Source organism: Lissotriton helveticus, chromosome 11, assembly GCF_964261635.1.
Source record: "Lissotriton helveticus chromosome 11, aLisHel1.1, whole genome shotgun sequence".
In the NCBI taxonomy this organism is placed as follows: domain Eukaryota; kingdom Metazoa; phylum Chordata; class Amphibia; order Caudata; family Salamandridae; genus Lissotriton; species Lissotriton helveticus.
Window position 1 is genome coordinate 363,348,449 of NC_136072.1, and position 14,983 is coordinate 363,363,431.

At 46.2% G+C, this 14,983-nt stretch overlaps 1 protein-coding gene across 2 annotated transcripts in view; it reads right to left on the minus strand.

Annotated features, from left to right (window-relative positions):
* Positions 1–14,559, minus strand: part of SLCO2A1 (solute carrier organic anion transporter family member 2A1) — a 730,981-nt gene extending 716,422 nt beyond the window's left edge. For both annotated transcript variants that reach the window (XR_013602305.1, XM_078665791.1), the window contains exon 1: positions 14,145–14,559. Coding sequence is in view for 1 of the 2 variants with exons in the window: in XM_078665791.1 (XP_078521917.1) it covers positions 14,145–14,225 (81 nt within the window). In the remaining variant the exon portion in view is untranslated. The remainder of the gene's footprint in view (positions 1–14,144) is intronic.
* Between the last annotated feature and the right edge of the window lie 424 nt (positions 14,560–14,983).

The window sequence follows — 14,983 nt, forward strand, 5'->3', positions numbered from 1 at the left end:
CACTACATCACTGCATAGAATAAAGAACATCCTGACATTGCTGCCTTTTAATCTGTCTGCATAAAACAAAGAAAACCCCCATGTGTTACAGTCTTTTGGCAGTGAGTTATTGCACAGAACACAGAACAAGTTGACCATTATTGTCCTGTGCAACTGCACAGAATCCAGAACACCCTAGCATTGCTGCCCAATGCCACTGCATCACTGCATAGAATACAAAACACCCCAGCATTGCTGCCCTATGTCACTGCATCACTGCATAGAATACAAAACACAACAGCATTGCTGCCCTATGTCACTGCATAGAATAGAAAACACCCCAGCATTGCTGCCCTATGTCACTGCATCACTGCATAGAATACAAAACACCCCAGCATTGCTGTCTGGCTCTCGCCCAGCTTATACCGAGTACCAAAGGCACTGCTGTTCTTTCATGTGACTGCTTAGAACAGACCTTTTGTCCTGCCCACTGCACAGGCACCCCCTGGTATTGCCGTCCTTCTCTCTCACCCAAGGCCGGTCTGGTCATTCTGCCCCTCTGTGAGAGGACGCACCCTAGGCGGAAGCCTTCACCCCTGGATGAGCTGCCATGGCCACACCGACCCTCTCAGCCCCCCTCTGGCTGTGGGCTGTGGCCTCCTGAGCCTGGGGCTGGTTTCAACGCATGTTTCCAGGGCTGATGTCAGCTTCCAACTCGCCCAGCTATCACTACATAGAATGGTGAGCAGCAAAGGCAATGCTTCCTTGTACCTCGCTGCATAGAACATAGCACGCTTATAGGCACTGCTCTCCTATTCACTGATCACTGTGCAGGGTAGAGAAGGCCCAAGGCATTGCTTTCCTACGTCATTGCTGTTCTGCATAGGAGACAACACTCTCCAGGCTTTGCTGGGCAGCTTCTGTCCATCAGTGAATAAAATGGAAACACCTGTATATTGTTGTATTTTCATCATACTGCATGGAACAAACAAATCCCTTTGGTATTGCTGCCTTATCTCTCCGATTTACTGCATAGACCACAGAGCACCATTTGCCAGGGTTGTCCTGGGGCACAGTGTGGAATAAAGACCCCAGAGCAGTTCAAGCTCTGTTATTCTTCTATTACAAATGCTCACAGAAAACGTCCAGCCTCGGATATTTGGATTCACTCGGTTCTCATCATCATCAGTAACTTTATTCGGTCTAAAAATAACCATAGATCATAAAAGCACAGTGCAATACAATTCATCTATTTACATAAGAGTCAGTACATAGCACAAAATTATAACCGGGCGACATCATATCTCACCTCTCCCCAGTCCTTCATGACAGTAATACAACAAAAGCTGGGAAAGGAAGGGCTGCAAAGCCCTCAGTGAAGGGTCCGCTGAGCAGCCCCCTTTCCCCAATAGTTTTCTCCGTAAATCCGCCATTCTCGCTTCATTCAATCAGTTTCTTAAATAATATACCCAAGCACCATGAGACAGAGCGTTAAAACGAATGCTCAATGTATGAAATATGGCAAAAACTCTACATTAAAAACATATAGATAGGACATAAAAAGGGGAAGATACATATATCAAATTGTTCAGTTCATTATTTGAGGCAGTGATCCAGTAAGAAAGGACAGCACGGCATGGGGGCAGTCTTTAACCCGTTCAGTGGTCAGTCAGACAGGACAGCAACGCTGTGGGTGCTGTTTAACCTATGCAGTGATCAGTGAGACAGAACAGCAATGCTTTGGGTATTGTTTCACCTATGCAGTGATCAGTGAGACAGGACAACGATGATCAGTGGCAGGACAGTTTTGCTTGGGATGATCAGTGAGATAGGACAGCAATGTTATGCTTGGAGTGTTATGTAATCTATTCAATGATCAGTGAGGTAGGACAACAACACCTGAAGTGTTCCCTGCTCTATGCAGCGATGTAAAAGTACAGCATTGCGTGTGATGCTCATTAAGTGCAATGAGAGCGAAGGGCAGCAATGCTTGGCGGGGTGGTGTATTCAATTTATTTATTATGTTTTGGCTCTCGACCGAGGGCCACATAAAATGTACAGGGTTAAGAACAATACACATACATTACACAAACAATATCTACCATATAAGATAACTAAATTAGATACAAAACTGACATACAAGACGGAACTGTAGAAAATTGGCAAGTCAAAGCATCTCCAGGTAATATTAATAAATAGCTAAAAAACCTTTAAAAAATTTAAAAATGTGGAAGCAGAACATTTCATTAGGAGGGAAATAAAGTGCATGAAGAAAATCATTCAAAGAGACAATGCCAAGACGGAGACAAATAACTTTTAACCATCTAGAGCGCAATTTGCAGAGCGCAGGGCAAATCAGTAGAACATGCATACAGTCCTGGATATTCAAATTACATAAATTACACAATGAAGAGGAACCATACCATTTAGAAAACAGAAGATTTAAGGGTATTAAGTCGTAACGTAGAAGAAACCAAAATCTACGTATACCATGGGGAAGGGTCCATAAAACATAGGGTTGTGGAAGTTTCATCAGATAGGAATCAAGAAGGAAATCTACATTCCTTTTTTCACATATTAACTTTTTATCCGATTGAAAACATAGGTCCCAAGAGGCTGCTTTTAAAACAAGTCTTAACAGTGAAGGGGAAAACAAAAAGAGAGTGGTTTCATCCCATTTTAAAAGAGTTACGGCATTTCTAAAATTATGAACAAGTTGAGAAAACTCATTAAAATTACCCAATAATTCACTTTTAAGGAGGGCTCTCATTGTCCCAACTTCCGCTCTCGCAAGACAGGCCACCCATCTTACTAGGGCACATAGTCCCTGCACCCAACTGCTCCTTAGACCGAAATCGAGCCTGCAAGCGGCCAAAGAGCAAGCAGTATTTAGGGAAGAAAGAGATCTTAAAAGTTTCCCCTCAATCTTATGGCAAAAATCCCACTTTTTCACCTCTATTAATTCAATACCATATAGTATTGTTGCGGGGATTTTAGATCTGTATACTTCCAATAAAATTGGAAAGTGCCGTTTCCCCGTTGCATGGTATAGAGAGTTTAAACCTTTGCCATGGGCAAGAGCTTTGCGAGAGCAATGCTCTATATGAAGCTTCTCACTCAGATTAGCCGTAATGATTTTCCCCAAAAAAATATAGGACTTTACAACCTCCAGTTTTTGACCCCCGATAAACCAACCAAAATCTGCAGATCGACACCTCTTCTTGCCAGCTATACACATGACTTTACTTTTTGTTATATTAATCTTCATGCAATGGGCCACAGCAAAAATATGAAGAGCACGTAGCCGATTTGCAAGTCCCTTCGGGGTTAGATCAAGTATAAGGACATCATCAGCATACATCAGGCAGGACAAAGGGGTCCCCCCCACCACCGGGGCGATGCCCTCTGTGGCAGACAAAGCAGCGGGTAGGTCAGCCGTATATAAGGAGAATAAAAGGGGAGCCAATAAGCAGCCTTGTTTAAGGCCATTACCAGATGGAATTGGATCAGATAGCCCCCTTTCACCCCCCAGCAGGACCCTACACCAGGTCTCTGTATGGAGAGCCCGCACCAACTCCAACAGATAAGATGGGAGACCAAACGCAGCCAATTTTCTCCACAGCGTTCCACGGTCAACTTTGTCGAACGCCGTGGAGAAATCTATAAAAGCAGCGTACACTACCCCTCCTCTCACCTGTACATATTTATCTGTGACCACGTGAAGAGCGGTAAGGTTATCTAGCGTTCCGTGGTCCCTACGGAAGCCAGTCTGTTCAAACGGCAGGATGTTATTCTCCTCAACCCAAGCGGAGAGGGATCCTAAAAGACATTTCGCAAAAACCTTTCCGATTGAGTCAAGGAGAGCAATCAAACGATAATTACTGGGGCTATCCCTAGTTCCCTTCTTAAAAATGGGGACCAAGATACTCCCCCTCCAAGAGGCAGGCACCATTTTAGACACAAAACAGGCTTTATACAAGGGATACAGAATTTTGCTCCAACTTGCAGGATCCTGTTTCAGGACCGTCATGGGGAGTTCATCTGGGCCCATTTCCCCGGAGACACGCATGTTTTTTATGGCCGTCTCAATTTCTTTTTCTGTTGGATAGTTAATAAGGCCTTCCAGGGTGGGACCAATAATGGTATTATCACCTGGAATATCATCAGAGGCAATAGCACCAGACGTACCATTCCCTGCATAAAGGTCCCGAATATAAGTGATCCATACCTCTTCTGCTATAGGGATAGGGGAGGGGCTTAGTCTAGACCCACACCCCTTACCGATTATTGCCCAAAATTCTCTAATTCTACCGTGAACAACAGATTCCCTTAAATTGATCCAGACGTTGTCTTCCTTAACCTTTTTTATTTTTAGCTTAAGTCTAATTCTCTTTCTTTTTAGCCTGGAAATTTCTTTTCCACGTTCTGTACCTCTATCTAGATATTGTTCACGGACTAGATTATTGATTTCCTTATTCAGGATACGCAGTATACTGGGAACCTCTACCCCTCTTCTAGGTCGGGAAGATTTATTAGCATAAGAGATAATCTTACGCACGAATTCTTCAAAATATACTATTTCGTTCCCACGCCACTCATTTAAAACTAAAAGAGTATCAGATATAAAGTCCTGCACCCCATTAATGGCAAAGGGATTCCAAAAGCACCTTCCCGAAGAAGCGTGGAAGGCAGCGTCACTGCCGTTAAGAGACCAAGGCGCAGTGGACAGGGGATTTAAGGAAATAGTTACAAATAATATACTATGGTCACTCAGGGGAGTAGGTATAATCTTAAAGTCCTGAATAGAAGGTAACAGGCCATAGTCAGCGATTGCATAATCCAAGATGGAAGACCCAAAGGGAGACTTATGGGTGAAATTTGCAGGCACGTCCGACGGGAATCTCCCATTTAATATAAGTCCGTCGACGGCCGCTAATTCTTTTAGCAAGATCTTCCCTCTTTTATTTGTCACTAACTTATCTGGAAAAAGAGCTTGGGGGACAAAGAATGCCTCTTCCTTAGACTTATTCCTAAAAAGTTCCAAGCTGACATTAGAAATTTTGCAATTCAAGTCACCCACAAGCAAAATTTCTGGAGGGCATGGGACATTTTTAATTTGATCTATATAACGAAGTACCTGCTTCAGTAACACATTAAAACACTCTTCTGGAGGAATATACACATTTAGAATCACAATGGGGGACTTTATATTATTATTAAACAGGTTTTCAATAGTTATAGCATGGAAAAGTTTACTGGAATCAATGTAATGGGAGAATCTCCATTGCAATTTATTTGATAATAGACAGGCGATTCCCCCCCTGGCGTGCCCTTTCTTGGAAGGGGCAGCAGGCACTTCCAAGACATAGTAATCCTTAGAAACATTCAACGTATTGACACACCAGGTTTCCTGTAAACAAATCACATTAGCTCCTAGAGAGAATAGAAAATCAAATTTCTCTGGGCTACTATGAATCCCTGCCGCGTTCCAGGAAATAATTTTAAGAGAAGTGTTAAAGATGCTGAAACAATCTGGGGTTATCTTTAGTTTTTGTAGATAAGGCACTATGCAGCCAGTTCCACCGATCATTATCCTCTATAAGAGAGGAAGTCTGCATTAGCGGAGGTGGCTTCACTTGCAAAACCGAGCGTTTTCCCTTAGAGACCCGAATCTTCAGATCCCCAAGGGAAGAGGCTACCCCCTTAATCTCATCTCTTCCAAACCACTCCCCAGAGGAGTGGTTTATATTACCGAGGCTGAAGATTGGAAGAATATCAATACCTGTGCGTTGAAAAATCTCGGCTTGCTGCAGTATCAAGTTTACAATAATAGGCGAATAAAATTAAACCCTTATACTAGAAACCTTGACTTCACCAAACAGGGTAACTAACTCAATGTCCCTAGTTTGGATATGGTGGAGACTTTCACTCTCACTAAAACGCTTAAGTAGCCAGGCTCTGTTTAAGGGAAGGTCAACATCGAATAGAGGAAAAAAGTCTAACACAAGAGTGTCCACTGGAGCTTTTAGTGTTGTTTGGGGGCGATCCAATAGATGGCGGTCACCAGTCTCTAAAGCTGTAGAGAAAGGAGGAGCCAAGGGGTTAAGAGACCCAGATTGATAAAGAGTTGGAATTCCACTCGCAGGTGGTAGAGGGAGACTAGGAAAATGACCCCCTATTTGTGACAAGACTTCCAGAGATGTTGGAGGACACGATTCACTTTCGACCTTTAAGGGAGTAGGAATGAATGAATTCAATTCAGCATCCGCCTTTGCGGATAAAGAGGCGGGTTCCAATTCAACTTCATCATTCTCCACTTCCGCCAAACAATTTTGAAAAATTATCCGACGCTGCCTTTTCTTCCTATGTTTTCGAATTGGTTTCCTTTTATTCCCTTTATTGTTTCCATATTTACCAGTTTTTACCTTTACCTCAGGTTGAGAATCGTTAGCTTCTTTTTTATTCTCGGACATAAAGATGGGGAATAGGTCCTGAACCCCTTTAGGGCCAGAGATGGATTTGTTTTCCTCCTCGATCTCTAAAACTGAGTTCTTAATACAGTTCGGCACTGCCGTTAAGGGAATAGCTACAGCGTGTGTTTTCAGAACCGCTGTCACAGCCTTCATATTAGAGACCTCTGGAGGCACATTTATTTCCCCCACTGGCAGGCTATGTTCAGTCATGGGAGGTAAAACACATCTCGTATCAGATGACTTTTGTAGCAAAGCCTTCAAAATTTGGGTAACTGAATCCAAGATACAATCTGAGCTGCCAACAAATTTCCCCAAAAGAGATAAAATCGAGGCTAATAATTGTTCCAAAGCAATCATGGATTCAGAGATAGGTTTTTCACACGCCTCCAATGGATGGCAAATACCCGATAGGTTAAGACCCAGAGACCCAGAAGCAACTAACTGATCAGACATGTCCTGACCATTTAACGAGGGGGTACTACTATACAACATAAACCCCGACGGGGTCGCACCCCCCGAAGGTGTAATAGGAGCCTGAGTCTCCACTTTAGCTGTGTTTACATATCGACCGCAGAGTTCAGGGTCTAAGGAGGGTGATAATGAGTCACCACCCAACCTATCATTCTGCGAAGTATGAAGCAAAAGTGGATGAATCATAGATTCCCCAACAGGTCCAGGTAGATCAACCTTACGCTCACCCTTCCCTTCAGAATGAACAAGGGAAGAGGACACCACTAGTGCAGATTGTTGAGCTGCAGGCTGCACAGAAATAACCAGGGGAGATTTAGTAACTTGAGTATGAGCCTCCTGGACCGTGACACCGGGGGCTTTTTTCATAGACATATTAACGTTCTTAGGGGAGGGCAAATCCCACAGATCAAACAGTTGGCATTGACCCTTCAAAGGGGGGTTATTAACAGATTTATTTCTTGTACGGACAAGATCTTTTTGTATGCCCGGTGTGCCTCCCACTTCCCTTCCTGAGCGCAATTTTTTAGACATCTTTTATGCAGTTTAACCCACAAAATTATGATACAAACGTACTTTACTTCCAGAAGAATGATAACAGATATAAAAAAGAAATAATGCTCCTATAGAATATATATAGTCCAGGAGATGCAATGAAGACCGACCAAATGAAGAGTCCGAGGAAAGTACGGAGCAGTTTTAATAGATAAATATTCCTCAGACAGTCCGACGTATATCATATAGTCTAGAGAAAACACAATTTAAAATAGAGGCAGTCAATGAAAATAACCGGGCCCAGCCCAGCCTACCTCGGCCACTGAGGGCCACAGAGGGCCCGCCCTTTGCCCGGCGTCCCGCACGCGTCCCGCTAAGCGTCAGGGAAGTGACTTTATAGGTGGAGCAAGGGGCGGGAAGAGACTCCAGGTGCGCTCCAACGATCCCGCGCTGCTACCTGGGTCTCGCAGTCCCTGCCCCTGTAACTGCAGCCTTCCTCACGGTGCCAATAGCGGTATAGCGCCCTCGCTAAAGAGACAGCAGCAGGCGAGGCAAACAAACACCCAAAGTCACGAGCAGGCAATGAAGCTACGAGCGGCCCCCGCGGAGCGGGGGCCGCGAGCAGTTGATGGGACAGGCAGCCAATCAGAGCAGGCGGCCAAACAGGGCGAAGCAGGGGCGGGAAGAGACTCCAGGTGCGCTCCAACGATCCCGCGCTGCTACCTGGGTCTCGCAGTCCCTGCCCCTGTAACTGCAGCCTTCCTCACGGTGCCAATAGCGGTATAGCGCCCTCGCTAAAGAGACAGCAGCAGGCGAGGCAAACAAACACCCAAAGTCACGAGCAGGCAATGAAGCTACGAGCGGCACCCGCGGAGCGGGGGCCGCGAGCAGTTGATGGGACAGGCAGCCAATCAGAGCAGGCGGCCAAACAGGGCGAAGCAGGGGCGGGAAGAGACTCCAGGTGCGCTCCAACGATCCCGCGCTGCTACCTGGGTCTCGCAGTCCCTGCCCCTGTAACTGCAGCCTTCCTCACGGTGCCAATAGCGGTATAGCGCCCTCGCTAAAGAGACAGCAGCAGGCGAGGCAAACAAACACCCAAAGTCACAAGCAGGCAATGAAGCTACGGGTGGTGTATTCCATGCAGTGAGGCAGGGCAGCAGCCATGTTTGTTTTTGACACTACGTAGTGTGATAAAACAGGGATTCAGGGGTGTTCTCCCATCGGTGTCAGGAAGCAGCGAGGCAGCAGGGGCGTAACACAGGCCCCCGCAGCCCACACGGTGCGTGTGTGTGTGTGGGGGTGGGGGGGAGCTAGCTCCAAGGGACCCCCTTGGCACTGCTCTCTGGCCGCAGAGCTCCTGATTGAGCCCGGAGGGAGGGAGCCCCCCTAAGTACCGTGCAGGGAGCCCCCCTCACTTTTCGTTACGCCAGTGCGAGGCAGCTTTCTATATTAGTCGAAAGGTCAGATAGAAGTAATTCTGAACCTGTGACCGGCACAGCACCTGTGTCCTCGTGGCCCGCTCTGATAAATATGGAACAACTCATTGCATAAGAACCTATTTTTAATCGGAAGTGTCTGAGGTGCCAGCCCTGGAAATCCCACCGTTTAATAGCGGTGCAAGCTTTTTTTTTAATTAAAAATGATCACTCTCATTCAATGAATAACTCGGTGCTGCTATATGTTATTGTTTCTAAATATATTATAATAATTCGATTGCAGCGGATCTGGTTCCAGTGCGTCCCGGTGTTGTACCAGTCCGTGGTTGCTGGGCTTGATGGGATTGAAAATGAAACTCAAGTCCAGAGCTCACTATAAACCTTGAACTGCAGCACCACATGTTATCGCCCATCCGGTATGCAATAAGGCAATGATTTACGGGATGTTTGTCTTACAGATGACTGCATTAGTGCTGTTATGCTTCGAATGTGCGTTGTATTCTAAATCAGGGCCACTGAAGAATGCGCTTCTGCGATTGGATCCACTTCCATCTGATCATGGCTCGGAGGCTTTAGCCGCATAATACACCACAGGCTGCATAATCAGCAGCCGTTCTGAATCAACGACTTGTGTAAATCAAAAGATCCAAACGTGACCAGGAATGCTGCATAGGAAATGTAGCAGAGCTCCTGATACTTTGCCGAATCTAACAAGTCACCTTTCACCAATTGCGTGGTGTAATCCGACATTAAAGAGGTAAAATGTGTGCTGTACTCTGGCCCCCGATGCACTGGCTGGAGAGATTCAGGGTTAGAGTTATAAAGTGGCAGGCAGGGTGCTCTGTGACAAATGTGCCTGCTGCGGTGACGCTCTGCTCGCCCTATTTAGAGTCAGAAACCCTACGGTGACAGCCCGGAGGGTATTCCATCATTTAAAAAAAAAAAATGCAGAGTTTTATATTGCGCGAACTAGACCCGAACCGAATCAGGTATCAGAGCGCTTTACATAGCACCAGTTACGTTACATGAGGACGGACACACATTCATTTTAGGCACGGGGAGATTAGGAGTCACAGGAGGTTTTTGGCGTCGTTACCGAGACTCGAACCCGAGGTCGAGCGCCCTAGCCGCTTGGCCAACTCCTCTCGGTTACATCAGACCTCTGCCCTACCTTCTGCAGATGGTCTGCTGTACTTTGCTTCTATTCAGGGCCCAATAACAGAAAAAATAGAAATAAATGGCCCACACATCCAAGGAAGAAAACTCCGATGGTGCAAGGGGCCATTAATTTTTTGTTTTTCAAAAACAGACTCCCAATTTTTGAGGTTTTTTGGGGGGGGGGGAAACAAAGCCAATTGTGTACCTGAAACATGGAGATAAGTTCACCAAACTGTCAGTGTTTTCCGCTCCTCTGAAGGCCCAGAGATCTAAGCTGGGCAGGTGGAGATTTCAAAAGGATGGCCAGCAGTAGTCTGGTCATTAGGCTTTATTTTACTGCTTGTGATAGTTTAAATATTTATGTAAAAAAATGTCCTGCTAGCAACACAAGAGTGGGGCTAATTTGTGCTGTGAAAGACCTCCTCCCTTGACCTTCAACGACTGCCGCTAAAGCACAAATCAACCCCACGTCTTGTGTTGCTACCAGGACATTTTTTTACATACATATTTAAACTATCACAAGCAGTGTGGGAAGAATGAGTCAATATTTATCACCTTTTACTCACTATGATCTTTTCTCTTTCCATGCAGTGTTCTGAGACCAGCAGTTAGTTCAGGCGAGGGCTGAATTTAGAAGATAACCAATCCTTGCCTGCCTCAAAGTAAAATAAAGCCTAATGGCTTCAAGTTTAATGCGCCTTCTACTGAGACTTCACTGTATAAGTAATGAACAGCGTTCTTTGCAGGGCCTGTTAGTGATGAAATGGGGTATGGGGGAGCCTCTGACTGGTAACACAAGGTAACCCCACCACGGAATCCCTAAATGTGTATTCTGAGTGCAAGTTTGATCTTGAGAAATGTACTCCCATGCTTCTATGCTAGTGTGGGGAAAATGAGCCAATATTTGTCACCTGTCACTGCCTACCATAATGGTCTATATTAAATGTTGTTTCGTTGCTGAATGCGCATAATTCCCTTCCTTGAGAAAGTGGTCTTTTTTCTAGAGCTTCAGGATCCATGTTGGGCCCAATGGGACCAGTGCAAGTTAAGAAGTTCGAACGAGATAATGGTATCACAGAAATTGCATTTGATTCACATATGATGTCGCATTATTTGCCTTTTCCATGTGTTGTACATGTTATATTGTTCTGGGGGGTAATAAGTTTGTGTTCTCAGTATGTTTTCCCTTTCCATTAGGTAGCGTCACTCCGCGTCACTTGGAATGTTCTTATTTGTATTTAAGTGACGTCACCGTTATCTGTGTGACAGATGACAGCTGACTCCCGTAGTGACTGCCATTAATTCCCGCTCCCTGCGGGCCCTTGTAACTACAATAAATAATCTTGTTAACAACACTTCTTCTTCTGTCGTGCTGTTACGCTACAATTGGCGACGAGGGCTGGTGGAGCAAGTGTAGTTAGCTATGCTGAATAATTCCCTATTGCAATGCTGCACAATGCTGGTGTTCTTGGATAAGGTAGGCATCGCTGAATGATTCCTAATGGCTGCTTCAGCTTGTGTGGCCACCAGTCTAGGCGGGAGACATGTCACGTGCCAGTTACGATGTGACATGCAGCCTAATGCATACTGCTGAGGAGGCACCTGAACATTCAATGAACTGAAATCGATGGCCCAGGGTCATCCCATCTAGAAGAATGGTCACAAAAATACACACATAACTATCCGGAGCAGCAAAATGGCCACTTCTGAAGCGCCACCTGCAACTTGAAGGGTCTCTTGGCGGTAATATGAAGTCTCAGCGCCACTAAAATTGTTGTGGCATTAGGTCTTCTGGAGAGGGCTGGAACTACGCCGAAGAATTGAAATACTGATTTGTTCGTGTCCCCGGCTGGGCTGGTTTCCAATATGAGCGCGTGCCCCCTGCGACAACAAAGACAGTAAATGCATCAATTGTGTCAATCGGTGGGTATGAGGGGCTTCAAGTAAAACAAAATGCGCCCGCTGCTGCCCTGCGGAGTCAGAGCTTCTGAAATTAGAGTCACGTGATCAAAAACGCATAAACGACGTGCAAGTGAGGGCGATCTGTATCATTGATTAGCAATAGCCCTGTAAGCTCTGCGTTATATTTACATGAATGCATTTACTCTCAATGCGACTTGAAGCCGACAACCAAGGCTCTGTTCCACATGAAAACACAGATGTCTAAACGGGCCATGGTAGACAGGGCCAGTGGAATAATGCGACAGGGAGAACCACATTTTGGGGAAGGATTGACTAAATTACATCGCGGCAAGTAAAGGCACCATAAGCGCTGGAATGCAGCACTTTTGCTGCAGTATTACTTCAATATTTTATCTGGTTTTACTCAGAATAATAACGGGTTTAGCTAAATGGTCACCTCATAAGTAACAGTTTTGCACTCAAATACAGCAATAGGCAATTGAAAGGCGACCAGTCAACTTTTGCTAATCGCCTTTCACCACGCCGCAGCACGTTTCATCCTGTTAATACTAACGGTTGACCTGTTTGAGATAGAAGCAATTTTGGGGGTACCATTTGCAATGTATGCAGCTTTTAATGGATTATGTGGCATATGTGGCAAACGCCATACTTATGGGGGGAATACAGTGACCCCAGAATAACTCTATTCCTGTGGGCCTGATGTTCTGTTGACCATATGTTATGTTGTGTCATGTGTGCACATCTCCCTACCCCTCCGCATGGCCTGTAGTGCTCCACAGTTTTGGCTCTGCAGAGGCGCGTGCCACCCAGACGCACGTTGTTAGGAGTCCGTTCTGATTCCTGCTCTTGGTGTGTTTTTGCAGTTCGTGCGCAGTGGTTTAACATAGTGGTGAGTGTTTAGATATGGCATGGTGGTGGGATACTAAGCCCTGAAATAATCCCCATTGACTTTGAGCAGGACGGTTCTGTAACCCGCATTCGTTACCATACATACATAACATGGACACTGGGGTAATGCCAGTTCAGTGCCCTGCGTGCCAGAATCCTGGGAGGGCACCTTTGCGACTTGAATCGCTAAGCGCCTGGTGATACCCGTAACCAGCCCCCCAGTGCCGGCAGTGGCAAGGGCACCCAGGCTGCACCTCACTGGCATTGTGTGGGTCAGAGGGTCTCCACTGTGCCCACTTTTTTTCGCAGACCCAAAGTCAAAAAAATACAGCCTTTGATTGAGAGGTGAGGTCAAGGAATCGTCTTTTCAGCACCACTGCCACGGCACAATAATCCTATTTAAGATCAGCACGTAGTACATTATGCCATCGCTTTGGGGCTTGTAGAGTTTTAAAGAAGTGGTGGGGTTTTTATTTTGGGGGGGGGGGTGTTATATAGCACGAACTCGACCTGAGGATATCAGAGCGCTTCACATGAGTACGTTACAGATACACATTCATTGTTTGTGGTGGTTAGGCACGGGGAGATTGAGTGATTTTCCCAGAATCACAGGAGCGTCCCTGTCGAGCCTCGAACCCGTTTTCCATAGCTTCAGGGTCGACCGCCCTAGCCGTTAGACCAAATCCTTTCCCCAGAATTAACGCTCTAATCAACGGTACTCATTTTATCAACCTTCATAGTATGAAAAGCCGAGCTAGCCACGTTATATCTGAAATCTTTCAACTTCGGCTTTCATATAGACTGAAACAGCAAGTACAAAAACCCATTGTGTTATCTCACCAGTAGTAGTGCTACTAGTAATAGCAATGACAATGGCAGAACTACTAACAGTATTACTGTTAACACTACTGCCATTCATATTAGTATAACGACTACCACTGCTCCGACCATTACCACCACTCCTGGGTCTAGTGCTGCTGCTAGCAGCGCTAGTAACAGTAGTCGCACTATCTTTAATTGTATTACTAGTAGTACTGCTGCTACCACTAGCAGTAATCTAGTGCTAGTTGTACTACTCCACCACTACATCTATTACTACCTTTAAACAGATTTAGAATAACATTTCCTGATTAGCTATGACAGCATTATAGACTTGCATGTGACTTACATTTCACAAGTTATATTACATACAGTGCTATGAACCTATAGTAACATCGTTCATGTAAAACGCGGTACTGTTAGTAGTAGTAGCGGTAGGTAGGGCTAGTCGTGCAATAGTAGCAGGAGTCCATTGAGACCGGGTTCAGACGCTGGGCGGCCTCACCTTAATGTTGTTGAACATGCTCTTGGGGCAGGAGGGGCCGCCGCTGCCCTGCTCCTTGGCGCCCTCTGCCCGGACCCCCATACCCTTCGCGGATGCCTGGGCTCACTCCTGGACAGGATGCCTCTTAGGGGTGCGATGTGGAGGTCGTCGCGCCGAGATCGCGAGGAGCCCCGTGCCAGCCCCAGGTGCCCGCCCGGTGCCCAGGAGGGGGCGCTAGGACCCCCGGTGTCGGCGGCAGGCAGGCAGGCAGGCAGGTGGCGCGCGGCCGTCACTCCAGGCAGGTGAAGGCGGGAGCGGTGTGCGCGCGGCGTGCGTCTGTGAGAGACTGAGTGAGGCGGGCAGGCGGCGAGGAAGTTTTTATAACTTGAGCCGATGATGAAACGTGCAGCCCTCCTCCCTGGCTCGCCGTGGGTATGTCTGTGTGAAGAGGGAGAGTGCCTGAGTGTGAGAGAGAGTTGACTCGCCTTCCTCACGGCCCTCCCCGCCTTTCCTCTCCACGTCAGGTGTGAGCAGCCACTGCTTATATCTCAATAACCGGCGCGAATGTTTCCTAAGCAATGTATGTGCTCTTTCCCGTAGAACTTAAAGGACCTCGCAGGCCTGCAAATAAAACAAGCATTGGCTAAGCCAATAGGTCTGGTGTTGGCAGTTATCCCTTTGTCCTTTGTGAAAGCTAGCTTTGGTTGGCAGTGATTTTTACAAACGTTTATTGTTCTGAAAGCAGCCGGGCCCTCATTAATCTGAAAAAAAGCGTATTGACTAAAAGCAAAAGTAGTGTTTTGGTTTAATGGAGCACGCATTTTAACAGCAGTCCATGCATCCTAAGGAAACTACTTTGT